Raw genomic sequence first — 27,902 nt, 5'->3', positions numbered from 1 at the left:
TAAAATTTAAAAAAATTTAAAAATTATTGATTTTTTTTTGTTTAAAAAAATCACTGACAAATTTCATATAATAGGGCAAAAGCTGACTAATAAGCAAGCCAATAAGCAGGCTAATTAGTACTAGAGTAGTAGTACTAGTACTACTACTACTATTACTACTGCATATAATACAATAAAAACAGTCATTACAATTAAATATATACCGTATTTTCTGTACTATTAGTCACTAAGGCCAAAAATGCATAATTAGGTTAAAAAAAAAAACTTAGTAATATTTTGACATCATTTTAGGAGCATAAAGTTAAAAAACCGTCTTTGTAAAAGTCCTAAAAAGCAATGAATAAAGCTTGGTTGATGAAAACGTTATGTATGTTAGGAGGAAAAGTCAAACTATTATGGAGTAAAGTCATAATCAAGAAAATGTAAGATAAAACAACAGCTGTAATTTCAGAAAAAAAGTGCAATATTATGACGTTAATTTCAAAATATGAGGAAAAATAATGTCATTTTAGTAGCATAGAGTTGAAAAAAAGTATATTTTTTAAAAGTTGTAAAACACGAAGTTGTGATTTTTGGAAATTTGGATGTGAAAAAAGCTTTTTTTTTGGTGTGTTCCATTGGCAAGTCGAACAAAGCGTAGACTTGGAAGAGAAATAGAAAAGCATATTTATTGTGTTTTTTGCATTTTTTCTTCTAGAAGCTAAGGGATTTCCACACGGAACAAGACTACGTACGTATGTGCGCTGTGGTCATTATATTGGATTCCGACCAGGAAGCTGCTTTCTTCTCGCTTAGCTGGGGTGCGTGCTGATGCTAATAGTAGTCATAGTTGACGTTGGCGCCGTGTCGGTATGAGTTTGGGTCACGGGGGCCGATTGGCGCGTTCTCATCGTAGTGATGCTGACGTCCGTGGTCGGTGGAGCGTGCGTGGTCCATCCAGTAGGACAGGTCCGTCTCCAGCCTCTGGCCGGAAGGAAGAGAAGCCACACTTGTTAGATAAAAGTCGCCCGCAGAGACTCGGCGGGCACACAAACGTGCGGACTGTGAAAAGGCCAACAAAGCCTTGACAGCTTTGACCTTTCAGGGACTCGGCGGCAAAGGTCGTCCACGAAGGTGTCGTGCGGAAGATGCTCATGTGCGGCTCAAGTGTTAATATGTTGTCTTTAGAAGTGTTGGGTCTAAATGTCATCGTGCCGTTCTGCAGGTTCAATTATTATTAGAATTAATAATTATGCCGTTCTGCTTAAATGACATAGAAGTTACGAGAAAAAAAGTAAAGAGTAAATTCGTACATCTGTGACAAAGTCGTAAATATACAAGACTACTCTAAATTCCCATTTAAAAAGGAAACGGTCATAAATTTATGAGGAAAGAGTTATATCATCAGAATAAAGTAAATTTATGAGCAAAAAAAGTCGCAATTTACGTTTAAAAAAAAAAGTAGAGACTAGAGCAATTAGGAGAATTAAGTAGGACATTTGTTAGAAATAATATTAAAAAAATGTCTAAATTCTATGAAAAAAAAGGTAGTAAAGTCAGAAATTGGCTAGAAAAATGTTGTAAATTTCAGAGAAAAAAGTAATAAATTAACAAGAAAAAATGAAGTCAGAAATTTATGAGGAAAAAAGTCATAATATCAGGAATGAGGTAAATTTATGATAAAAAAGTTGTATGTTTACGAGAAGAAAAGTCATAAATTCGTACTAATAATCTGTGACAAAGTCGTAAATTTACGATATAGCTGTAAATTCCCATTTAAAAAGAATCGTACATTTGTGAGGAAAAATAGTCATAAATTTATGAGGAAAAAGTTATGTCATCAGAATAAAGTCGTAAAAATATGAAATATTTACGTTTTAAAAACGTTGGAAATTTCTAAGAATAAAGTCATAAATTTGTGAGAGCAAAGTCATGCATAGGAGACTAAAGCTGTAAAAAAAAAGACACAATTAGGAGAATAAAGTCGGAAATTTATAAGAAATAATATTACGAGAATGAAGTCTAATTTCTATGAAAAAAAGTATACATTGCGGGAATAAAGTCAGAAATTTACTAAATTTCAGAGAAAAAAAGTCATAAATTCACAAGAATAAATGAAGTCAGAAATTTATAAGGGAAAAAAGTCATAATTTCAGGAATAAAGTTGTAAATTTATGAGAAAAAAGGTTGTAATATTACCAGAATAAATTTGTAAACTTACTTGTAAATTTACAAGAATAAAGTTGGGAATTTAATAAGTTTTAATGTGAGAAAAATCGTTGTAATCTTATGAAAATAAAGTTTGAATTTTTTTATTTTCATACTGTATTATGAGGATAAAATCGTAATATTACATGTCAGCGTAATATTTGTCAGCGTAATATTACATGTCAAACACGTACCAGAGGTGAGTGAATACATTTTGTGCTTTTAATTTTATGCAGGAAGCTACTTTTCTAAGATTCAGACTAAGGACTAAGATCGCATGGCTTTTAATGTGAAGGCCGGAAAGCGTGTTCTCGTGTGTGAAAGCGTGTAAAAACGCTACTTCTGAGTTCCGACTGAAATTGGACTGGATTAACCAAATCCACAGCCCGTCATCTCTGGTTTGAGCCTCCAACGAACACACTTGTGACCTAGATTGGCGCCACATTAGCATCGGATAGCGCCAACAAAATGTCACATGTGCTGCAGCATGCAAATATATGCAAATGAGGCTTTTGTGGAAGTGGAGCTCCATATTTTATTCCCTTTTCACTTTCCTGGAGTAATTCATGCCTGGCAAATGTTGTGCCTCAAGCATGCAGGCCTTCAAACGGCCACCAGGTGGTGCAAAAAGCCTGTATTTACTACTAGTACTTCAATATTGATTATAATTTCCAGCTAATAAAAACACAGATTCAGTAAGACTTGAAAAATGTCATTTTGTGGTTCGTCATCCTAACGAGGTCTACGAGGTACCTAGTCTTAAAGTTCTCTTCATGTGACCCCCTATACGGTTCCCGGGAAGCCCACCTGCTCGTCGTAGCCCATGTACATAAACTGCATGATCCATTGCTGCACATCTGGTCTGCTGCGGTCCCAAATGTTCCTCTTGGTGCGCCTCAGCTTTGCTAGGAACTCCTGCGCTTTGGAGGGCGCCATGGCCACTGACGACTTGGAGGACGAGGAGGAGGAGGAGAAGGAGGCTGGAGGAGCCGCTCCTGCCACTGGATGGATGGATGGATGGATGGATGGATGGATGGCAGAGACAAAACAGCAGACTTTTTCATGCATCTCTCGTATTGGCTAAAAAGGTCATGTGATGCCGTGTAGGTATCTACCATCTCTTCTTCTGAAGATCTTGTGCAGATCCTCGCCACCGCCTGCTGTCACTTCTGTTAGGACCACAGACAACCTGAGGTCAGGTCCACTTCATCTGTTCATCTTCACTCTTTGCTGATCTTACAGAACCTCCTCATTTGGAAACCGTTAGGGTTAGGAGGGTCAGGGTTAGGAGGGGTTAGGGTTAGGAGTTTGGGTCAGGGTTGGGGGGGGGTATTGTTAGGTGGGGTTAGGGTCAGGGTTCGGAGGGTCTGGGTAAGGGGTTATGGTGAGGAGGGTAGGGTTGGTGGGGTTAGGGTTAGGAGACTATAATTTTGGTTTTGGTTATGGTTATGAGGGCTAGGGTTAGGAACACGCTGGACCCCCCCCCCCCCCCCCCCCCCGCCCCCCATTTTTTTCCCCTTTTTGACTTATTTAAAACTATAACAAAATATGATATCTAATTACAAAATTGATATTACATTTTCAAATGTACATTGAACACATGTTGATGTTTCGGTCTATGGTTATCTTCACATATTTCTACAATGTGGCTGGGCTCCCCCTTAAAGATAAGATCAGCAGGAGGCCTTAAGGAAGACCCAGGACACGTTGCAGCGACTATTCTCAAATATTCTGTAAATGCCTCGGGGTCCACCAGCTGGACGAAGTCGCCGGGGGTTGGGCGTCGACCCCCCCCCCCCCTTTGACCTGACTTTGGATAGAAGATGGGTGGATCTTCTCTTTTTGTGCTTTTCTCCTTTCATGGTTGCATCCCCCCAGAAATACAAAAAAAGCTCCCAAAATTCAGAAAACCAACACTGCTTTGCTTATTTTACTCCTCTGACAACACACCCCGCCCCCACCTTGAAACCGCCCCCATACCCAACCACCCCTCCCCCAATAACTTGCAGTCATGAATGACTCTGTTCTTTTCATTACAGATGTCAATCTTTTCATGGAGTGATGCTCTTCCTTTTTTCCTCCTCTTTGAACCACTAAAACCATAAAATGAGCCTCCTTCTACTTCTTATGTATGTTAATGTATCTTATGTATCTTATATACGTTAATGTCTTAAAATCTTATGTATCTTACATCATTAAAGGAGACTAATCGTCTGTGTACTAAAGTACATTCAAAGTAGAAGTAGAAAAAAAAGTAGAATGCGAATGGGCTTTCCAAAATATATAATGGACGATGCAAGTCGCTTTTTCCACTCTTTTTCACCCCCCCCCCCCCCATCCTCTTGTGGGCTGTCCTTAGTGGCATCTGGATAAACCATCTTAAACACAGCGAGGCAGAAAATTAGGTTGAAAATAGTTCACATTGTGTAATGATACACATATATATATATATACAAATATTTCTTTAAATAAGCAGGTGTTGTCATTTAAAATAATATATTATATAATAATAAATAAATGTCTCAATAATAACCATACTGATTCTAGTAATATGTATTAAAACATATTACATTTTTGCATATTTAATTCAGCACTGTGCATTTAAGAATAAATATAAAACGCAATAATTGCTATAATACAAGATAATCCATAATTTTCTCAATGTACTTATCTGGCAGCAATTTAAATGCATTACAGCACCCACAGTGGTATTTATGCGAGATTCCCCAACATGCGGCGACGTGCCCAAGAAGGCGTCAAATTCCAGACGCTGTAATAGAATCCCAGAAGAGCAGCGATCCGACTTACCTGAAAAAGCCAACAAGGTCAGCGAAGCCGCGAGGCCCATCAGCCTCAAACGCAGCAGCTGGGGTGCCATCTTTTACCCCCCTTGACTAAACTGCCCCGAGTCCTTCTCAGGCTGAGCTGAGCTCGCAGGCAACAGCAACAACTGTTACAACCAGAGGGGGGAGTGGGGGTGGGGGTTGGGGGGGGGGTGTTCCACGCTCCACATCCACTGAGCCTTCCAAGTGGAAAGCGGCCCGTGGCGCTCTGTGGAATGTCGACTGCAGCTGAAAAACCTCGCCTGCTTTTCCAGCAGTGCTCTCTTCTTGCTTGTTGCTGCTTCTTGTACTTATTAGTTCCACATTTGGTCTTCGTTGGTTCCTCAGTAACTACTCTAAATTGATGTGCCTTGGTTCTTCGGTGACTACTCATTGGTTCCTCATTTTTCTTCATTGGTTCCTCAGTAACCACTCTAAATGTATGTGCCTCAGTTCCCCTGTAACTACTCTACACATTAGTTCCTCATCTGTTCTTTATTAGATCATCAGTAACTACTCCAAATGTATGTGCCTTAGCTCCTCAATAACTACTTTATTCATTCATTCATTGTTCTTCAGTGGTTCCTCAATAACAACTCTAAATGCACGTTCCTTAATGTCCCAGTAACTACACTACACATTAGTCCTTCAGTAACTACTCTACACTACTCTAAATGTATACATTTAGTTCCCCAGTAACTACTCTAAATGTATACATTTAGTTCCCCAGAAACTACTCTAAATGTATACATTTAGTTCCCCAGAAACTACTCTAAATGTATACATTTAGTTCCCCAGTAACTGCTCTAAATGTATACATTCAGTTTCCCAGTAACTACTCTAAATGTATACATTCAGTTCCCCAGAAACTATTCTAAATGTATACATTTAGTTACTCAGTAACTACTCTAAATGTATATATTTAGTTCCCCAGTAACTACCTAAATGTATGCATTTAGTTCCGCAGTAACTACTTTAAGTGTATACATTTAGTTCCTCAGTAACTACTCTAAATGTATACACTTAGTTCCCCAGTAACTACTCTAAATGTATACATTTAGTTTTTCAGTAACTACTCTAAATGTACACATTAATTCCCCAGTAACTACTCTAAATGTATACATTTAGTTCCCCAGTAACTACTCTAAATGTATACATTTAGTTCCCCGGTAACTACTCTAAATGTATGCATTTAGTTCTCCGGTAACTACTCTAAACGTATTCATTTAGTTCCCCAGTAACTACTCTAAACGTATACATTTAGTTCCCCGGTAAATACTCTAAATGTATACATTTAGTTTTTCAGTAACTACTCTAAATGTACACATTTAGTTCCCCAGTAACTACTCTAAATGTATACATTTAGTTCCCCAGTAACTACTCTAAATGTACACATTTAGTTCCCCAGTAACTACTCTAAATGTATACATTTAGTTCCCCAGTAACTACTCTAAATGTATGCATTTAGTTCCCCAGTAACTACTCTAAATGTATACATTTAGTTACTCAGTAACTACTCTAAATGTATACATTTAGTTCCCCGGTAACTACTCTAAATGTATACATTTAGTTACTCAGTTACTACTCTAAATGTATACATTTAGTTCCCCAGTAACTACTCTAAATGTATACATTTAGTTACTCAGTAACTACTCTAAATGTATACATTTAGTTACTCAGTAACTACTCTAAATGTATACATTTAGTTCCCCGGTAACTACTCTAAATGTATACATTTAGCTCCCCGGTAACTACTCTAAATGTATACATTTAGTTCCCCGGTAACTACTCTAAATGTATACATTTAGTTCCCCGGTAACTACTCTAAATGTATACATTTAGTTCCCCGGTAACTACGGTATCAGGCGTTATGAACGTGTTGTGGTGCTCTGCAGGCACGTGTGTGGTGAAGCTAGCCGCTAGCCGGCTAATATGATGTAACAAGATGGAAAATGTTTTCAATAAAATTACATAAAAAAAACTGTAGTTTTTGGGAGTACAAGTAAGTGTTAGCAAAGAAAGATGAGCTGCTAGGGCAAGGGGGGTAAGGCCGAGGGACCAAGAGGTGATGTTTTCCCCCCAAGGGTCCCAAGAGACATCAAACAGCAAACAAATGTGCTCTCTGTGTCCACGTAGGACGGAATGCAGCAGGAAGTCAAACGTTGGCCAAACTTACAGTAATTCCCCGGAAAGACCAGAGCTTATGGCAGCACAACATTTATACAAATGACAGCAGTATTATACGTTTCCGTGCTTTCACACTGTAGGTTTGCACTTCAAAATTTACTGCTTTTGATTTTTTGAAGTTTATTTTCAGGTTTGTAATACATATTACAAAAATAATAACAATAAATCATTTAAAACATATTTCAAATACAAGCAATTAAGAAGATGCTGTTGAATGTAGTATTCCACATTGGTCACTAGGTGTCAGTATTTGGTAGCTGATTCCCTATTCCTTAACCCCAACCCAAACCCCTAACCCAGCTGTGTGATACACACATTCTAATCAACGGAATCTCGCATTAACCGGATATTTTGGTCAAACAATGAATTTCAAAGCAGCATTGGTGGTTTAGTGGTTAGCATAGCTGCCTTCCAAGCAGTTGACCTGGGTTTGATTCCCAGCCAATGCAGCGTTTAGGTATCCTCCCTGGTTTTTAAGACCATATTTTGGTCCAACAACAAGGTCCATCACAGCACAAAGGTGGTATAGTGGATAAACGCTGCATTGGCTGGGAATCAAACCCAGGTCAACTGCTTGGAAGGTAGCTATGCTCGCTACTATACCACCAATGTTGTGGTTGACCTTATTGTTTGATCAAACATCAGGTCAATGCAAGATTCCATTGTCTTTGTCTTCAAAACAAGGGAGGGTATTTAACCAATGCATTGGCTGGGAATCAAACCCAGGTCAACTGCTTGGAAGGCAGCTATGCTAGCCACTATACCACCAATGCTGTGTTTGAAGTTGTTGTTTGACCAAAATATCAGGTCAATACAAGATTCCATTGTTTTTGTTTTTGTCTTATACAAACTTAAACTATATTAGGAAAGCAGGAAGTGAACAAATGTAACAATTACTGATTGCAAAAGTACCAGATGGAGGGGTAGGATTTAATAAGCTTTGCTTCTTCCTACTTCTTTTGGACATGTGGAACTGGGAACTGATTATGGGATGCATTCAATTGTAATCTGATGCATGTTCAAATGAAATTAAACCATTGCCATTACCATTACCATTACCATTACCATTACCATTACCATTACATTATCATTATCATTATCATTACCATTACCATTACCATTACCATTACCATTACCATTACCATTACCATTATCATTACCATTACCATTACCATTACCATTACCATTACCATTACCAATACCATTACCATTACCATTACCATTACCATTACCATTACCATTACCATTACCATTACCATTACCAATACCATTACCATTACCATTACCATTACCATTACCATTACCATTACCAATACCATTACCAATACCATTACCATTACCAATACCATTACCAATACCATTACCATTACCATTACCATTACCATTACCATTACCATTACCATTACCAATACCATTACCAATACCATTACCATTACCATTTTTCACACCACTGTATATATCAGCTATAGTTGATTTGTGTGAAGTACCTTAGCTGCGTGTGTATACGTGTTGTGTGTTTAGCATAGCATGCAACAGATTGGCAGATTTCCAGGCCCCGGCTACAAGAGTCAGAATGCAAATGAGATCATTTCCTGGATGAAGTACAATGAAAACGAAAGTGACAGGAAAAGGCGCACATGGTACGGTCCATGACACAGAGACTCAGCACTCATAACTAACGCATAAACTTCACTTCCACCTCAACCTTTGAACGAAGGGTCGGCACTATGAGCCAATGGAAGCAAATTCAACAGCTGGAGATCAGACTCCTGGAACATGTGGACTATTTGTATGATGACAATTTTCCCATGGACATCAGACAGAGCCTGGCTGACTGGATCGAGGGTCAGGATTGGTGAGTTCATCTTCAGTCCTGTTGCATTCATAACAACACATGAAGAATATGAGCTGCATATCTGGCATCTGTTCAGGGACACGGCCGCTGACAATGAACTGATGGCGGCGGTTTTGTTCGCCAACCTGTTGTCCCACCTGGAGAGACTACGTTCTCAGGAGCAGAACTTCCTACAGAGACACAATATGAAAATCATACAACAGCAGCTACAGGTGTCTGTCACTTCTCTCTCTTCCCGAATCCAACAGTGTTTACATCACCTCATTGGTGACAGTTGAAAATGAAGTCTTTAAGGATCAATTATTCAGGGTCCGGGTTCAGGGTACCATACCGTACCCACAAATGTAGTTTTTGAGTTGTATGTAAGAATTATTTTTTTTTGCAGGTTCAATCAAAAAAGTACATTTAAGCCAAATACATACATATCAGTAACAGATTATGGGAAATATTGATATTTATTTTATGTCAAGTATGGGTACCACACAGCAAAAGGAAGTACATTTTTTTTTCATTTTTTGCAGAACAAACAAGTGAGGCTAAAACGGCTTCCTGTGTGTGTGTACTCAACATTGTTAAAGGATGTCTGCGGGTTACATTTAATGTTGTGGACCATCCCACGTGGGTGGCTGCGTGTACTCGTAAATCGCTTGTCTCTTGGTTGTGTGTTCGATCCCCCGTTTTCTCAAAGTATCCTTTAGTTCAGAGCTCGCGGCACATTCTAAAAAATATAATTTGACAACATAACTACAACAACATTAACAGCAAAAATGGAAAAATCAGGAATATTACAAAAATCGAATCAAAATATTATATGTATAAGCTGCTACCTTTTAAAAAGCAGTGCGGCGAATCTAAATTATAATCTCCTGACGTCTCTCAGAAGTACTGCTTATTGTTTAAATGCAGTGCCGCTCACGGGTCTTTCTACTTTCTTTCTTTGGATCGAGCCAATCACGAGCTATCGCTGCACTCACAACAAGCTTGTCTAACATAAGAGCCTGACTCACGGTGTCATCTGACTGAGAACAACACTAAATTCATCGCACAGCAGCTTAACACCCTAAAAGTATACTTCAGAAGTATACAAACAAGTACCAATACAAGTTTAAAATGGAAAAAAGAACATTTTAAACCTTTCCAATAAGGCATTGCATCTGCTGTTAAATTGTTAAGATGCTGTGTGATGAGTTTAATGATGTTCGTAACATGACACAGTGAGTCAAAGTGTTACAGTATATTGAGCAAGTACAGTATATAGGTATGTATATATTTATATACATATACGTATATACCGTATTTTCTGGACTATAAGTCGCTCCGGAGTATAAGGATATGTAACCACAGCATTGGCTGGGAATAGAACTGCTTGGAAGGCAGCTATGTTCGCCACTATACCACCAATGCTGTGATGGATCCCTTTGTTTGACCAAAATATCAGGTCAATGCAAGATTCCATCGGTCTTTGTCTTAAAAACCACAGAGGATATGTAACCATGCATTGGCTGGGAATCGAACCCAGGTCAACTGCTTGGAAGACAGCTATGCTAGCCACTATACCACCAATGCTGTTGTGGGTCACTTTGTTTGACCAAAATATTTACTGTACTAATATACTGGAGCATAAGTCACATTTTTTGCGGGTAATTTATTTTCTAAACTACTTGACCAAAACAGACATTACGTCCTCTTGGAAGGCAAGTTCTAACAATAATATTGATATGTGTAAGATATGCTAACACAATGGTTATTAGCTGTTAGCTACACCAAAAATAAACACAAACAGAAAAGGTGTCCAGTTTTTATGGAACATAAACAGTTTTTTCATTTATGAGTCGCTCTGGAGTATAAGTCGCAGGAACAGCCAACCTATGAAAAAAAATAAATAAATATATATATATATATACATAGTCTTGATTATATGACAATAGTGTTGTACTATTATAAGGAAAAAAAGTCTAAATATTTGTAAACCAAAAAAAAAATAAAGTCAAAATATTTGTGATAAATTATACCCTGAGCTTTGTTTTGGTAAGAAAAATACAAACTTCCTTTTTTTAGATAAAGCATTGTCTTGTTTCCGTGTGGATGTCCAGGTGAAATATTCAAGCAACCCGATGGCCATGGCCGCCGTGGTCTCCAACTGCCTCAGAGAAGAGCGTCGGATCCTCTCCAGCGCTTGCATGGAGGAACAGGTTTGTGTGGAAAATCTCCTTTGCTCTTCAATTAGACTCATTGCTGCTACGTACCAGGAAGTGAGGCGTGCCAACTAAACACAAATATGATAATAATGGCAGCAATTATGAAAAGAAATACTTCAATAGTACCAACAATCATTCTTACTGTGTGTATCAATTTTCAAGTTGATCACGACCAGATTTATTTCACATTTTTTGGAGCATTTTTTCTGTAAACAGGGTCCACTGGAGAAGTCGCTGCAAAATTCAGTGGCCTCTGAAAGGCAGAAGAATATGGACGGCAGAATTGGGATCATCAGGGGAAGCGTTCAAGTAATTATATCCGGAAAAACAAAGCACCATTATTCAATTACACTTGTCTACATATTTTTGGACTCGATCTGTTTCCGAGACAAAAATGGCTCAATCTCATTTATTTTGATATGATGAACTGAAAATGGGCTGCACGGTGTTCGAGTGGTTAGCGCGCAGACCTCACAGCTAGAATACCTGAGTTCAATCCCACCCTCGGCGATCTCTGTGTGGAGTTTACATGTCGGAAAACATGCTAGCTTAATTAGCGACTCCAAATTGTCCACGACTTAGCGTGTAGACCTCACAGCTAGGAGATCAGGGTTCAATTCCACCCTCGGTTGCAAATGCATTTTGATGCTGTAGCTAGTCATCAACGGTTTTAGGTCAATATAATATAAAAATCTAATAAAAATACAATAAAATACAAACTAAATTTTGGTGACCAGATGTCCTGTTTTACCAGGATATGTCCTTCTTTGACCTTCGGGGATTTCTGGAGTTTGCATGTTCTACCCGTGCATACGTGGGTTTTCTCCGGGTACTCCGGTTTCCTCCCACATTCCAAAAACATGCTAGGTTAATTAGCCACTCCAAATTGTCCATAGGTATGAATGTGAGTGTGAATGGTTGTTTGTCTATATGTGCCCTGTGATTGGCTGGCCACCAGTCCAGGGTGGACCCCGCCTCTCGCCCGAAGACAGCTGGGATAGGCTCCAGAAAATGAATGAATGAACTGAAAATGAATTGATAATGTGCATAGCTAGCATTCCACTTTTCCTGATATCTTTTCTCCAAAGCTGCAATTCCTGGTGGGATCGTTCCCGGTGCTCATTACTTACTTCTCCACATTCATTCATTTCATTCATTTTCTACCGCTTTTTCCTCATGAGGGTCGCAGGGGTGCTGGAGCCTATCCCAGCTGTCTTGGGGTCAGAGGCGGGGTCCACCCAGGACTGGTGGCCAGCCAATCACAGGACACATATAGACAAACAACCATTCACACTCACATTCATACCTATGGACAATTTGGAGTCGCCAATTAGCATTAGCATGTTTTTGGAATGTGGGAGGAAACCGGAGTACCCGGAGAAAACCCACGCATGCACGGTGAGAACATGCAAACTCCACACAGAGATGGCCGAGGGTGGAATTGAACCCTGGTCTCCTAGCTGTGAGGTCTGCGCGCTAACCACTGGACCGCCGTGCCGCCTATGGAAATAAATCTAGATGGGAATCTTCAGTGACATATTGCAGCCTTTGTAGGTGTTCAGGAGGTTTGCCACCAGCTGCTTATAAATATCAGCTTTGTTGTTTCCAAGAAACTCTGATGCAAAAGTCAGTTTTTGCTACCCTTCCTGACATTTCTCAACATGCAGAATTTTTAGCAAATATAAACAAAACATTTTAGAAGTGGTTGCTATATGTTCTGATAAAGGACCGTTTTAGCCTTATTTGACCCAATACAGTATCTTGGAGACTACAGACAATCTTTCTGACAAATGTCACTACTTTGTGTTATATATGAATTTATGACATAATCAAAACGGAATTGTGCTTAGCTGATGGACCATGGAGTGAAATACATCGAGGACATGCAGGATGACTTTGATTTCCGCTACAAGACCCTTCAGTCCCGAGGTGAGCTGCGTACACGGATGTCAAACATAGACCAGTGTTCCCGCCCACTGCTGTTGTGCTGTGCAAAATATGGTATGCGTCGATGTGCGACAGATCCAACAGAGAGGAACTCTGACCTGATGAAACAGGAAGTAACAAGACTGCAGGAAACGCTAAACATGCTTGACTCAAAAAGGAAGGTATGACATAAACTATATATAATATACTACACGTGGATGTTAAAGGGGAGTATTATAATATTGGTTGTGACGATTTGGCGTGACTCTTGTCATCCAAATGTTCCATACGGTTCATCTTTTATGAAAAAATAAACGCTATCACCAGACCGACAGACACATGAGCTCATTCTCGTTTCATTCATTGGGTAGGACATTCTGTCAAAGATGGCCGTGGTCATCAAGGAGGTTGATGACATGATGACGTCTCAGCTCATTCCCGAGCTTCAGGACTGGAAACGGAAGCAGCAAATGGCGGCCATCGGGAGCCCGGTGCCCACCAGCCTGGACCAGCTGCAGAGCTGGTAATGCGGTAGTTGGATTCCTTAGCAACTGCGGCACACACACCGAAAATCATGCATGAGCGCTTTATTCAAAATAAAATACATACCAGTAAAAAACAAATACTGCAAAAAAGTCACAATAATAGAATAATAATTACTGTTTACTAGTTTTCAGAGTCATAAATGATATGAAAATAATACACAAATCTGTTTTTCAGGTTTACTCTGACAGCCCAGAGTCTCTTCCAAATGAAGCGCCAGCTGGACAAACTGGGGGAACTGGTTTTGAAGGTCACCTATGACAGTGACCCCATCCCCTCCCAAAAACCCCAGATGGAGGAGAGAGTTAAATACCTCATTTATCATCTCATCAAGAGGTACTATGAACACCACACAACCTCAAAATGTATCTGTATGTATCTGACGGGTGTGCCCCCCCCCCCCCCCCCGATGTTCCGACATTGTTGTTAGCAGACAATAAGTGCTGGCGCAGACATCATTTTCTGTAAAGAGAAGGATTTTCCTAGTATCCTGTGTAGCAGATCCTTTAACATGTTCAAGGATCCAATCGTTATTCATGAAGCCAATAATGGGTTTTTTCTTCTTTCTCCTGAGCTTTTTTATTTTCACTTCCATGGTGATGGCTTTTCTATTCCTTGGTACATTTTTCCATAACAGGAATTATTATCACAGTTCAAGGTTTTCTTTTTTAACAGAGCTAAAAGGAAGTACGTTTCCCGGCTGTAAAAGACGAGAAAAATACTAGACAGCTGCTAATTCAATAAAAGTAAATTAAAGTAAAGTAAATAAAATAAAAGTAAAAGTATCATTAAAAGTCACTTTTATTAATATTTGACTATTTAATTGTTCATTCACTTATTGATTCATTTTCTACCGATTATCCTCATGGGGGGGGGTGCTGGGTAAAGAATGGACTGGTTGCCAGCCAATCACAGGGCACATATAGACAAACAACCATTCACACTCACATTCATACCTATGGACAATTTGACTAGCATGGACTAGCATGTTTTTGGAATGTGGGAGGGAGGAAAAGCGGAGTACCCAGTCAGGTCTACTATGACTGTTTGACTGTGTGGTCTACTTTCAGGTCCTTTGTGGTGGAGAAGCAGCCCTGCATGCCCACATACCCACAGAAACCCCTGGTCCTCAAGACGAGTGTACAATTCACCACCAAAGTCAGGTATGACACAGCGTATGTATTCCGTACACAATAGGGATGCAACGGAATATGCAATATCTTCAATATTTGGATTTTTTGGGATTTTTTGGAATGTCTACTACATAGATTCATATATTCAGAACCTAGTGACGCCCCTGGTGGCCGGGGATGAAAACGCTCACCATTGCATTTTTTTTTTGCTCCCAAGGCTCCTGGTCAAACTTCCTGCAGTGGATTATCAGCTGAAGGTTAAAACCACATTTGACAAGTGAGGACTTGATGTCTTTGTATTGGAAGTCAGATGTTGTGTATTAAAGCTGATTTTTCCTTGCGTGTTTAGGGACCTCCCTCCAGGCAGAGTGTGAGTACACATTGTTCTACTGCTTCTTGTTGACTAGAATGAAGTTAGTGTGTTTGGAGTGCATCACTTTTCACCATAAATTATTCCAGTCGATAAAAAAGTCACACATTTTCACAATATATTTATATTTAGTTCCTAAAAATCGAGTATTATGCTAGAAATGCTACATATATTCATGTGCAAGGTACATGTACTAAGTATATATTGGATATAATGTGCCTCAAAAACACAATACATTTAATATAATATTTGTGACCCTAGAAGTCGTCAGTTTTTTATCCTGACAAATAACACTAAAGTCATGGATATTGAGGATTTCTCCAACGGCTGCCTTTCAGTGGAATTTAGACACTTGGTATGTAGGACCAATCCTCATCCTATATTGTTTATTCCAACCTGCGTGTGCTGGTGTTGACATTCAATTCCTTGATTACAGCAACTGAAAGAGAAGAAGTACGCTAGCGCCACAAAGGGGAATGAGGTACGCTAATCGCTCGCGTTTATCGTATCATAAAAAAAATAATAAATAAAGTCGTAAATTTACGAGAAAAAAGTTGTAATGTTATGACAAAAAGTCGTAATACAAAGTTGTCAATTTACCAGAAAAAAACTAATAAAAGTACAACAATAAAGTTGTACATTTATGAGAAAGAAACATGTAACTTTATGTTACAGGCATTGCCTGAGACAGCTATAAAAAGGGGGTCCTTATGTGACCTTTGGCCTTGGTCAACTTTTTTTCCCATAAATTTAGGACTTTTTTGGTTTTATGACAAAGTATTAGAAAAAAAAGTTATACATTTCCAAGATTTTTTAATTTATGAGAAAAATTTACAAAAAAAAAATTTCAGATTTAAGATCTGATAAAAACATTTTTTTTGTTAATTTACAAGTTTTTTTCTCAGAAATGTATTACCTTTTTCTTGTAAATTTACAACTCAGGTTTTTTTTTAAACATTTGTAAATACCCATTTTTTCTCTTGTCAATTCACAACTTTTTCGTGGAAATGTACAACATTATTCTCGTAAGGTAAAATTTTTTTTTTTATTTAAAATTTTGACCCGAATACTCGTATACAACGTATCCGGAAAGTATTCACTTCACTGTTTCATACAGCCTAATTCCAAAATGGAATAGTCGAATCTGGAAAATACAACAAGGAATAGGTGAAATTGCCCAAATATGGGCATGCCAAGATTATTTAAAAAGACTTGAGGCTGTATTTGTAATGTATTTGTGAATACTTTCCGGATGCACTGCACAGTACAATATATAAAGTACAATCCTTCCGGTTAATAATCAAGCAAATGTGATTAGATTTTAACAAAATATTTTGCCAACATTTTTCAGAATCTGTTGTCCGTAACCGACGAGCTTCACACTTTGTGTTTCGAGGCATTCTTTACAGTGCAAGGCCTTAACATCGATTTGGAGGTAAAAACTTGGATATTAATAATTGCTGTTAGCTTAGCCAGTAATGTTCAATTTCCTTCAAATGCTTCCAGACGTGCTCCCTGCCACTGGTGGTCATTTCCAACGGGAGTCAGATTCCCGGTGCCTGGGCCTCCATCATGTGGTATAATCTTTTGACTGATGAGCCGAGGGTAAGCGAACACACCATTCTTTATTTCCCAAGATGACCATTGCTATATTTTATAATCTGACTCATTCCATCATGATGGAATATTATAATGTGAAAATTGTACCTTAACATATTTTGTATTATACACTGCTTTGATTCATAACATATTATTAATAATTCGATTAACTAGAATGCTTTGCTTTGTTGTGATATCACAGAACTTGACCTTTCTCAGTAATCCACCTCGAGCCACATGGTCCCAGCTTGCCGAGGTTCTGAGCTGGCAGTTCTCCGCCAACACTGGTCGGGGCCTAAACAAGGACCAGCTCACTATGTTGGGAGGGAAGCTTCTCGGTATGATTGGCGGCTTATTAGCAGAAGCTAAATGAAAACTTTTGAGGAATTGGTTATAGCGATTCATATTTTTTTTTTAAACATGTTCATAGGTCTACATGGCGCCAGTAGTGATCAAGTCCATTGGTCTAAGTTTTGTAAGGTAAGTATCAAAGACCAAAGATTTGGGTCACTTCCAGGCATCAATGAATGTGGAACTTTACCCTGGAACCCTAATAGTGGTGTGAAAAGTGGTTTACCTGCTTCCTGGTGTCTTATTTTTTGCATGTTTGTCACACTTAAATGCTTCAGATCATCAAAAAAAATAAGAATTAGTCAATGACAACACAACTGGACACAAAATGCAGTTTTTAAATGAGATCTATCAGGCTGGAAAAAGGTTATAAAGCCATTTCTAAAGCCTTGGGAGTCATTATCCCCAAATGGCAAAAACATGGAACAGTGGTGAACCTTCCCAGGAGGGGCTGGCCAACCAAAAAGACCCCAAAATGACTCATCCACAAGGTCACAAAAGACCCCACAACCGTGTTCATGACTCCGCCATAAGAAAGAGGCTGGGCAAAAACGTCCAAAACCAAAACCAAAACTTTGGAAGGAGCAATTCAGATTAAAGTCCGAACCTGAATCCTACTGAGATGCTGTGGCATGACCTTTAAAAGGCCCTCATGGTCCAAAACCCTCCATTGTGGACGAATGACAACAATTCTGCAAAGACGAGTGAGCCAAAATTGATCACTCTAAGAAACTCATTGCAAGTTATCGCAAACTCTTGATTGCAGTTGTTGCTGCTGAGGGTGACCCAATCATTTATTAGGTTTCGCCAATCAGTTTTCACGTAGGAGCATGTAGACTTGGATATTTTTTCTCCCCCGTTTTGTTCTGTTGTCATTGACTAATGTTTACATATTTTTATGTTCTGATGTACTTAAAAGTAATATACAGTGGTATGAAAAAGTATCTGAACCTTTTGGAATTTCTCACATTTCTGCATAAAATCACCATCAAATGTGATCTGATCTTTGTCAAAATCAAAATCATCATCATTATTATTATTATTATTATTAAGTTATTATTATTATTATTATTATTATTATTAAGTTATTGCTATTGTTCTTGCTGCTACAAAATATTAAATGTGATGGTTCAGTTACTTATTCCTCCCCCTTCTGTCATTGTTTGCATGCTATCCTCATTAAAATATGAAAACCTATAAATGTTCGGGCGGTTTTAGTTAAAGCAGACACTGTTTTTTTCATGATTTGTGATTTTGACAAAGATCAGATCACATCTGATGGTGATTTTATGCAGAAATGTGAGAAATTCCAAAAGGTTCAGATACTTTTTCATACTATTGTATGTAAACGTAATGTATGCTCTCATTATCCCCCCTAAAAAGGAGAATATTCCGGGAAAACCCTTCAGTTTCTGGATATGGCTGGAGTCCATCCTGGAATTGATCAAGAAGCACTTACTGCCCGTGTGGAATGAAAAGTAAAAACCGCCACATCTATTTCACGTCAGCATCTCCTCCCATCGTACCATCGTACCATCGTACCATGAAATCCTTCAGCTCAACTTTGAAGCTACTTTCAACAATTTACGGTGTTGCTATCTTTTCCGTTGTTTCTGTCCGTGTCCGTCCAGCTACATCATGGGTTTCGTGAGTAAAGACATGGAGCGAATTCTGTTGCGGGAGAAAGAGTCAGGCACTTTCCTCCTGCGCTTCAGTGAGAGCCACCTTGGAGGAATCACCTTCACTTGGGTGCAACACAGTGACAACGGTTTGAACAACGGTTCTCTTCAACAGTGTACAATATTTAGACAACTGTCAATAAAATAAGTCCAGAAATAGCAAATCTGGAGTTTGGTTTAGCAGAGATGTTCCGATAAGGACTAATAATCAACGACTGCGCCAACGATGCAAGGTGTTTTTCCGATGTATGACGTAATACGTGACTTTTTACACCCGCAGGAGATGTGAATTTCAACTCTGTGGAACCGTACACGAAAAGCCGCCTGAACGCACTACCGTTCCCGGACATCATAAGGGACTACAAAGTGATCTCAGATGGGGTTGTCCCCAAGAACCCGCTCAAGTTCCTCTATCCTGACATCCCCAAAGACCAGGCCTTTGGACAGCTTTACAACAGCCTACCCAATAAAGGCATAAACCGCAGTCCTCTTTTCCTACATGGAGACTGGAGTCTCTATTCATCTCATTTTCCTTTACTTTTTATGACTTTTCCAGTCTATCCATACATCCCATCCACTCTGATCCCCATCTCGGAAATGCGGTGTGTTTATTATGGAATATTTAAACACAGTAAATAGACACTTCATTTATTCCATCAATCTGTCTTTGCTATTCCAGGTTAAATGGGAGTCCCCCGTCGCCTCCTTGTGAGTCACCTGAGCCTCCGATGACCCCTGGAGAGTTTGACATGCTCAACAAGACCTTAAGCTTGGATATGGATGCTGTAAGTTCGGGGACATTCACATTCAAATTCGGGATGTGGATCTGTTTGTGACGTACGCTTCGATTCAAAAACCATATATTGATGAAAAGATTTGATTGTGATTAATCACATTTTTGTCCATAGTTAACTCAGAATTAATCACAGGAAATGATTTGTGGTAAACGGTTCGATGTGCAACTACAATTATCATTACATCAAATTTGATGTAAAATGATATCAATTTCAGAACTATGGGCCGTTATTTGAAACAATACAGTTAGCAAGCATATTTTTGTATGACTATTTTTCTTTATCATTAGCATATAATAATAATAATAATACATTTTATTCATATTGCACTTTACATTACAGAAATCTTAAAGTGCTACAAAGAAAGCATAAAACCTAAATAAATAAATAACTAAATAACTAAATAAATAAATAAATAAATAAATAAATAAATAAATAAATAAATAAATAAATTAATTAATTAATTAATTAATTAATTAATTAATTAATTAATTAATTAATTAATTAATTAATTAATTAATTAATTAATTAATTAATTAATTAATTAATTAATTGATTAATTAATAAATTAATAAATTAATAAATTAATAAATTAATAAATTAATAAATTAATAAATTAATAAATTAATAAATTAATAAATTAATAAAAAGGCTAAGGAAAGGCCTTTGTAAAAAGGTAAGTCTTTAGGCTCCATGTATCATAGCTCTCGTGGCATCCCACAGGCAGGGTTCCCCAGCCACCCGATCTTTTAGTTGTAATGATTTCAAAAACAGTGAAAAAGTAAATAACATGAAATTGTATGTAAATGGGCCATCATTCAAATAATAATAATTACCTTACAGGCATTATTTACATGGTATGCATTTCGTGTATACTTTGCTACACGTTTATGCTTCCAAATGACCTCCAGATGTGGATGAAGCCATTACTCGTTTCATTCACGAGTGGATTGACTTAACGCTGAAGATCAACCATCACACAATGGATGCACAGATAAACAGTAAACAACAACATTCCAAGTCTTCCATCGTCAGCAAAGCTTTTATTTAAAATGTATTTAAATAACGATTTGTACAGTTGTGTAAAAGTCTGCACAGTGTGCCAAATATACAAAATGTCTGATAGAGTATGTTTTTCCTCTCTTTTTTTCAGATTGCATCCCCATATTCTGAGTAAACACCAACACAAACACACACACACACACACACACACACATGTGAAATAATTCAAACCTGCAATAAAATCTTCAAGTCTGGTGCTTGTGCGTCTCTCCCAATATTACAATGTAATATACTAGATAGCGTCACATCTTTAAATGCATCTTCTGAATGCCTCATATTTGTGATTTAGTTTATTTACATATAAGCAGGGCTGCACGGCGGTCGAGTGGTTAGCACGCAGACCTCACGGCTAAGAGACCCGAGTTCAATTCTATCTCTGTGTGGAGTTTGCATGTTCTCCCCGTGAATGCGTGGGTTTTCTCCGGGTACTCCGGTTTCCTCCCACATTCCAAAAACATGCTAGGTTAATTGGCGACTCCAAATTGTCCATAGGTATGAATGTGAGTGTGAATGGTTGTTTGTCTATACTACTATGTACTAGGTGTCCAGCACCCCAGCGACCCTTGGGAGGATAAGCGGTAGAAAATGAATACATATAAGCATATTTTTGAGTTTGGAAATGTTTAATTGAGAAATAAAATGTTTACAATTTGCTTAAATATGCATTTAAAAACTAAACTCCCAAGTGGAGAATCGAACCCAGGTCTACCCCGATCTCCTGTTCTACATGCTAACCACTCATCCTCTGTGCGGCCCTCATTTTGGCGATAAATCATGGCAATTAAGTCATAATTACAAGAAGAAAATTTACCACAATGAAGTTGGAAAAATTGTAAATAATACTAATTTTATATTTTTTGCAGACTGTATTAAGTGGGTTTAATTGGGCGTCAGATATATTGAAAATAAATTCTATATAAATCCACAAGTGTACCACAATGGGGCCATATCGTATTTTAAAAAAACGCTCAAAGTTTCACGGGGAGGTGAAACTGTGTATTAGATCGACGAGCGTCTGTGGATACGAGAGCAGGGAGACTTGCTGTAATGCATTTTCTCACCGCTAGAGGGTAGACTTTACGAATGTGTAAATGCAAAAGCATGGCTGCGTAAATACGAGCTATCTATTATTGCCTGTAATGCATTTGCTCACCGCTAGAGGGTAGCATTTACCAATGTGTAAATGCCAAAGCATGGCTGTGTAAATACGAGCATTATTCATGTTATTTTAAACGTTTATCAATTATATGACAATTTGACCCACTTTGGGAAACTAGGCAGTCTAGATGACACATACAATAAAGCATATGTGAGGGTGAATCTCATTCAAATATACAGGAATCATCCAGACAGCAGACTGCTGGATGGCATCAAACGACTGCTTGATTGATACATGTGATCTACACTAAAAGACATAGTCCACCTTTGATTCTACAGTATGTTGTCCCCCCAGGAGCCAGGCTGCAGTATGTGCAGAGTGACGACCCGTCTAACAGCTCTTCTAAACCAGGGATAGAACAAGGCATAGATCAACGGGTTCAAACAGGAGTTGAAATAAAAGACATTAATCACAAACCCTAAATAAGATACAACACCTGTAAGAGTAACAATATAAAATGGACAGAAACACAGAAGGAAGAAAAGGACCAGGACACCAAGAGTCCTGGCTGCTTTCATCTCGGATTTCTTGGCTCTAATGGAGACTGAATATTGTAGTTTGACTGATGTAACATGAGAACGCATGGCTCGGGCCTGAGACACAGCAACCACAAACACTCTCGTGTACAGCGTGATGATGATGCTGAGAGGAAGGATGAAGGTCACAACGACATCGACAACTCCTGTATAGTAGTCAACAAGAGCAGTACACTTTTGGTTGCAGGATTTATACTTTCCAGAATAAATCACTTGATCCTTCAAGATGATGCTACAGTAGAGGAGAGAGAAGAACCAACAGAGACAAACACAAAGCTGAACCCTTTTCACAGTGACTTTGGTGTTATAATGCAGAGGATCACAAATAGCCACATAACGGTCAGCTGATATCAGCACCATGTTTCCTACTGAGACCGACGTCACAAAGTAAGACATATAGTTATACAACAAGCATTGAACATCACTAACAGTCCAACAGGATGTTTGGTGTAGCATTTCGAACGGCATCACCAGGAGGCCCACCAGAAAGTCAGAGACAGCAAGAGAGAGTAGGAGGAGGTTGGTTGGAGTACGAAGCTGCCTGGAGACAAGAACAAAACTTATGTTCTTAGCGGACTGAAGAGTTGTAACCAAAACAAATCAATGTTCGAGTTAGAGTGAGGACACGTTGAGTATAAATGTCCTGCAGTAGACTACATCGGGAAAAGCTCTCTGTGATCCATGAAAAAGAATATGTGCCTGAAATGGGAGATGGAGATGATGACCAGCAGGTTGAGAACCACAGTGACGACGCTGATGACGGCGAGAAGAACAGTCAAAAGAACACCTTCAGACCAATGAGATGATGGCTTCCTGCAGGAGATGTTGATGAGTTGTGGAAAGCAGAGCTCTGATTGGTCCTCCGTCTCCATCATCAAGGAGAAGAAAGGTCAAGAGCCTGGAGCTCTGACAACTTTCTTAGTGAAATGACTCAATTTATCTTCACACTTGGCTTTGTCCATCCCCTCTGCCAGCATCCCCTTCATCATTCTCCTCCCCCTGTTTCCTTTCATCATCCCTTATCCTGCCCACTTCCTTCGCTTCCAGTCACGGTACAGATGATTGACAGCAGAACAGTCAAAAGAACACCATCACACCAATGAGATGTGGGCTTCTTGCTGGAGATGTTGTGAAGAGCAGAGCTCTAATTGGTTCTCCGTCTCCATCATCAAGAAGAAGAAGCGATGTCAAGATGGCCCTCGGACAGAATTCAGTCTAAAACTCTCTCTTCTACATCCACTTTAGGTTGAGAATATTTGGGGATGGATGGCAAGTGAAGTTTTAAAAACTGGCCATCAGTTCCAGACAATTTGTTTAATGACAAATATACAATATGTACAGAACAGGACAGAAGTAAAACCCGAGTTATCTTAAAGTTAAATACTTACTACTACTCATACTAACTCTTTGAGTATGCAGTGTATCTACGCTGGCAGTATGCCATTTTTGAGTATGTGAGAAGTTCCCGGATGCGTACTGCATTCGCCAAAAATGTTGAGTATGTATCATCAGCTTACTACTCATACCCAAATTACCCAGGATGCAACGCGACATGATGTCACTGCAAAAAAAAAAAAATGGTGGACCAAACGGCGGTGTCAAAGAGGACATATTCTGAATTGGTTTCTTGTTTTCAAAGTAAAAGCAGTGATTTATCACTATGGTTTTTTCTATGAGAAAAGTAAGGGGTGTTTTATTTTGTGAAAATAACCAAAAGTGCGTAAAGAGTTTAGAGCTAAAGTGAAATCAGCTTCAGCCTGTCGATTTAGACTCGGGTAGGAGCGCAATGCATTGTGGGTTATCATGTAGTACGCTGTAGTGTAAAGGCTTTGCATACTGTCTGATGGATTGGGTATGCAGTATGCAGTATGGAGTGTGGATAGTACGGGCATGGAAGTATGTAGTACTTAGTATGCGCTTTCCAACACAGCCAGTATTTGAATATTAATTCTTGTCATTTCCAGTTGAAATACAGCAAATGCAATTCACTTGAACTCAAAACGGGGGCCAGTGTATGAATCATTTCAAGCTTAACCATAAATCTCAAATATAATTTGGATTTGATGATTCAAATATACTCGAATCATCCATAGAAGCTCGGCTGCTGGATGACATCAGACAACTTGATGTGATCTACACTGAAAGACTTTGTCCACCTTTGATTCTACACGATGTTGTCCCCCCAGGAGCCAGGCTGCAGTATGTGCAGAGTGACAATGTGTCTAACAGCTCTTCTAAACCAGGGATAGAACAAGGCATAGATCAACGGGTTTAAACAGGAGTTGAAATAGAAAACATTAAGCACAAACATTAGATATGAAGCAAATGACCCCCCCATAAGAGTAACAATGTAATACGGACAGAAACACAGAAGAAAGACAAGGACCAGGACACCAAGAGTCCTGGCTGCTTTCATCTCTGACTTCTTTGCTCTGACAGAGACTGGATGTTGTAGTTTGACTGATGTAACATGAGAACGCATGGCTCGGGCCTGAGACACAGCAACCACAAACACTCTCATGTACAAAGCGATGATGATGCTGAGAGGAAGGATGAAGGTCACAACGACATCGACAACTCCTGCATAGTAGTCAACAACAGCAGTACACTCTCCATAGCAGGATTTATACTTCCCGGGATGAGTGAGTTGATCCTTCAAGATGATGCTACAGTAGAGGAGAGAGAAGAACCAACAGAGACAAACACAAAGCTGAACCCTTTCCACAGTGACTTTGGTGTTATAATGCAGAGGATCACAAATAGCCACATAACGGTCAGCTGATATCAGCACCATGTTTCCTACTGAGACCGACGTCACAAAGTAAGACATATAGTTATACAACAAGCATACAACATCACCGAGAGTCCAACAGGATGTTTGACGCAGGATTTCGCCCGGCATCACCAGGAGGCCCACCAGACAGTCAGAAACAGCAAGAGAGAGGAGGAGGAGGTTGGTTGGAGTACGAAGCTGCCTGGAGACGAGAACAAAACTTATGTTCTTAGCGGACTGAAGAGTTGTAACCAAAACAAATCAATGTAGACAAATTAGAGTGAGGACACGTTGAGACACACATGGTACAGTGTAGAGTATAAATGTCCTGCAGTAGACTACATCGGGAAAAGCTGGCTGTGATTCATGAAAAAGAATATGTGCCTGAAATGGGAGATGGAGATGATGACCAGCAGGTTGAGAACCACAGTGACGACGCTGATGATGGCGAGCAGAACAGTCAAAAGAACACCTTCAGACCAATGAGATGTTGGCTTCCTGCAGGAGATGTTGATGAGTTGTGGAAAGCAGAACTCTGATTGGTCCTCCGTCTCCATCATCAGGAAGAAAAGATGCGAAGGTGGAGCTCCGACAGAATTCGGATCTGAACTTCACTCTTATACAGTACATCTCATTTGTGTATTCATGGATGTTCATTCCTCCCCCCAGTCAGTGACTCCATCTCATTGGTGGCCCAAATACTCAACGATTGTAAACACAACATTGTAATACATGACATACGATGTGTCCACTTAGTGGGCTGGGTGGGCGTTTCTCATCATCAGGCAGGTTGGGGAGGTGGTGGTGGTTGGCTGGAGTCAGGGTCCCCTGCCGTCTGGATACCAGTCATGATCCTTAACTCCACTGAGGACCACCAGGGCCTGGATGGGAGACCCCATCGTGTACCCAATTGACAATCCAAAAAGAATATTATCCAGCTGATCCTCGCTTGTTTGCTGTATTAAAAAAAAATTCTCTGTCTTTCAATGGAAGGACGGCAGAGACAAGCCCCTTCACGATGAGGTGGATCTGCAGCGCCACCGTGTCTGACATTTCTCTGTTTTATTTTCTGATTAATAATAATAACACATCACTCATTAAAGACACCAAACGGTGTAGGAAGTCGTGTATTATAAATGTATGACAGTCAGTAGAAACTTTGGGACCACATTTTGCAGCGTCATTTTTTATTTTGAAGCCCGAAAATGGATTTTCTTCATACGATTCCTTTGTATAAAATGTAACATTTCAAGAATAATTTCAAAATGGCACCTGCAAAAAACACAAGGTCACAACAGTCAACGCCAGGCTGCTGATGCGGGTGTTGTTCCAACCGGGTGTAACTGGTATGGCAAAACCGGTCCCGCGGGTTTTGCAACCGAATGTATCTGATAGAAACGGTCAAACTGATACTGAACATCCTTTTGTAGAAGAAGAAATGGTTGAACGTGTGAGTAAAAGATATTGCAGGTTTAGAACAACTCTGGAATATGCTGCCTTTGGAATAATGCAGACCAATCCAAGAAACTGCTGGATGACATCAAACAAAGATTAATGTGATCGACTCTGAAATAGAAATTAGCCGCCTTTTTACTGAGTGTTGCCAGGCTGGAATATATTCAGAGTGACAATATCTCGAACAGCTCTTCTAAACCAGGGATAGAACAAGGCATAGATCAACGGGTTCAAACAGGAGTTGAAATAAAAGACATTAATCACAAACTGTAGAAGTGAAGCAAATGACCCACCCATAAGAGTAACAATATAAAACGGACAGAAACACAGAAGAAAGACAAGGACCAGGACACCAAGAGTCCTGGCTGCTTTCATCTCGGATTTCTTTGCTTTAACTGAATATTGTATCGTGACTGATGTAACATGAGAACGCATGGCTCGGGCCTGAGACACAGCAACCACAAACACTCTCATGTACAGCGTGATGATGATGCTGAGAGGAAGGATGAAGGTCACAACGACATCAACGAGTCCTGCGTTGTAGTCAATAACAACAATACACTCTCCGTAGCAGGATTTATACTTCCCGGGATGAGTGAGTTGATCCTTCAAGAGGATGCTACAGTAGAGGAGAGAGAAGAACCAACAGAGACAAACACAAAGCTGAACCCTTTTCACAGTGACTTTGGTGTTATAATGCAGAGGATCACAAATAGCCACATAACGGTCAGCTGATATCAGCACCATGTTTCCTACTGAGACCGACGTCACAAAGTAAGACATATAGTTATACAACAAGCATACAACATCACCGAGAGTCCAACAGGATGTTTGACGCAGGATTTCGCCCGGCATCACCAGGAGGCCCACCAGACAGTCAGAAACAGCAAGAGAGAGTAGGAGGAGGTTGGTTGGAGTACGAAGCTGCCTGGAGACAAAGAAGGAATCAGGAAGAAAGCATGCTGTGTTTTCTTAGTGGACTCAAGAGGAACAAAACACATTGTTACAAATACAAATTGTCCAGCGGTCGATTATACAGTAAATGTCCTGCAGTAGACTACATCGGGAAAAGCTGGCTGTGATCCATGAAAAAGAATATTTGCCTGAAATGGGAGATTGAGATGATGACCAGCAGGTTGAGAACCACAGTGAAGATACAGATAACAGACAGCAGAACAGTCAAAAGAACACCTTCAGACCAATGAGATGTTGGCTTCCTGCAGGAGATGTTGGTGAGTTGTGGAAAGCAGAGCTCTGATTGGTTCTCCATCAT

At 39.4% G+C, this 27,902-nt stretch overlaps 5 protein-coding genes and 3 non-coding genes across 9 annotated transcripts; 2 read left to right on the top strand and 6 right to left on the bottom strand.

Annotated features, from left to right (window-relative positions):
• Positions 1-646: 646 nt before the first annotated feature.
• ecrg4a (ECRG4 augurin precursor a) lies at positions 647-5,117 on the bottom strand. The gene is made up of 4 exons (XM_058082037.2): positions 4,996-5,117; positions 3,303-3,356; positions 2,995-3,188; positions 647-963 (listed from the first exon to the last, which is right to left on the bottom strand). Exons 1-4 carry the CDS (start codon positions 5,063-5,065, stop codon positions 814-816), a joined length of 468 nt encoding a protein of 155 aa, XP_057938020.2. The 5' UTR covers positions 5,066-5,117; the 3' UTR covers positions 647-813.
• A 2,456-nt stretch (positions 5,118-7,573) lies between these two features.
• trnag-ucc (transfer RNA glycine (anticodon UCC)) lies at positions 7,574-7,645 on the top strand. Its single transcript has one exon. It is a non-coding gene; the product is annotated as a tRNA-Gly (tRNA).
• Positions 7,646-7,897: 252 nt separating this feature from the next.
• On the bottom strand, positions 7,898-7,969 carry trnag-ucc (transfer RNA glycine (anticodon UCC)). The gene has a single exon. It is a non-coding gene; the product is annotated as a tRNA-Gly (tRNA).
• An 861-nt stretch (positions 7,970-8,830) lies between these two features.
• stat4 (signal transducer and activator of transcription 4) lies at positions 8,831-20,902 on the top strand. 2 transcript variants are annotated; one of them, XM_058081892.2, is made up of 23 exons: positions 8,831-9,051; positions 9,128-9,263; positions 11,145-11,243; positions 11,466-11,558; positions 13,100-13,178; positions 13,272-13,357; positions 13,547-13,698; positions 13,896-14,054; positions 14,789-14,881; positions 15,069-15,128; positions 15,201-15,221; positions 15,486-15,576; positions 15,658-15,702; positions 16,573-16,656; positions 16,728-16,826; positions 17,023-17,158; positions 17,251-17,300; positions 18,555-18,649; positions 18,803-18,939; positions 19,131-19,322; positions 19,407-19,452; positions 19,530-19,635; positions 20,798-20,902. In XM_058081892.2, the coding sequence occupies exons 1-23, from the start codon at positions 8,924-8,926 to the stop codon at positions 20,819-20,821; spliced, it is 2,211 nt and encodes a 736-aa protein (XP_057937875.2). In that variant the 5' UTR covers positions 8,831-8,923; the 3' UTR covers positions 20,822-20,902. The 2 variants fall into 2 exon arrangements, with proteins under 2 accessions (XP_057937875.2, XP_057937874.2); XM_058081891.2 differs by having other exon boundaries at positions 15,483-15,576.
• trnag-ucc (transfer RNA glycine (anticodon UCC)) lies at positions 10,546-10,617 on the bottom strand. Its single transcript has one exon. It is a non-coding gene; the product is annotated as a tRNA-Gly (tRNA).
• Positions 20,903-22,100: 1,198 nt separating the features above from the next.
• Positions 22,101-23,301, bottom strand: LOC144901511 (trace amine-associated receptor 13c-like). The gene is made up of 2 exons (XM_078795073.1): positions 23,101-23,301; positions 22,101-22,942 (listed from the first exon to the last, which is right to left on the bottom strand). The coding sequence occupies exons 1-2, from the start codon at positions 23,274-23,276 to the stop codon at positions 22,138-22,140; spliced, it is 981 nt and encodes a 326-aa protein (XP_078651199.1). The 5' UTR covers positions 23,277-23,301; the 3' UTR covers positions 22,101-22,137.
• A 1,264-nt stretch (positions 23,302-24,565) lies between these two features.
• Positions 24,566-25,734, bottom strand: LOC131135752 (trace amine-associated receptor 13c-like). Its single transcript, XM_058082015.2, has 2 exons — positions 25,559-25,734; positions 24,566-25,376 (listed from the first exon to the last, which is right to left on the bottom strand). The coding sequence occupies exons 1-2, from the start codon at positions 25,732-25,734 to the stop codon at positions 24,566-24,568; spliced, it is 987 nt and encodes a 328-aa protein (XP_057937998.2).
• Positions 25,735-26,764: 1,030 nt separating this feature from the next.
• On the bottom strand, positions 26,765-27,902 carry LOC131135753 (trace amine-associated receptor 13c-like). The gene is made up of 2 exons (XM_058082016.2): positions 27,733-27,902; positions 26,765-27,557 (listed from the first exon to the last, which is right to left on the bottom strand). Exons 1-2 carry the CDS (start codon positions 27,900-27,902, stop codon positions 26,765-26,767), a joined length of 963 nt encoding a protein of 320 aa, XP_057937999.2.

The sequence above is a fragment of the Doryrhamphus excisus genome, linkage group LG12 (genome assembly GCF_037039965.1).
Source record: "Doryrhamphus excisus strain RoL-2023G ecotype Guam linkage group LG12, RoL_Dexc_Guam_v1.1, whole genome shotgun sequence".
In the NCBI taxonomy this organism is placed as follows: domain Eukaryota; kingdom Metazoa; phylum Chordata; class Actinopteri; order Syngnathiformes; family Syngnathidae; genus Doryrhamphus; species Doryrhamphus excisus.
This window is presented reverse-complemented; position numbering and strand designations above follow the sequence as displayed.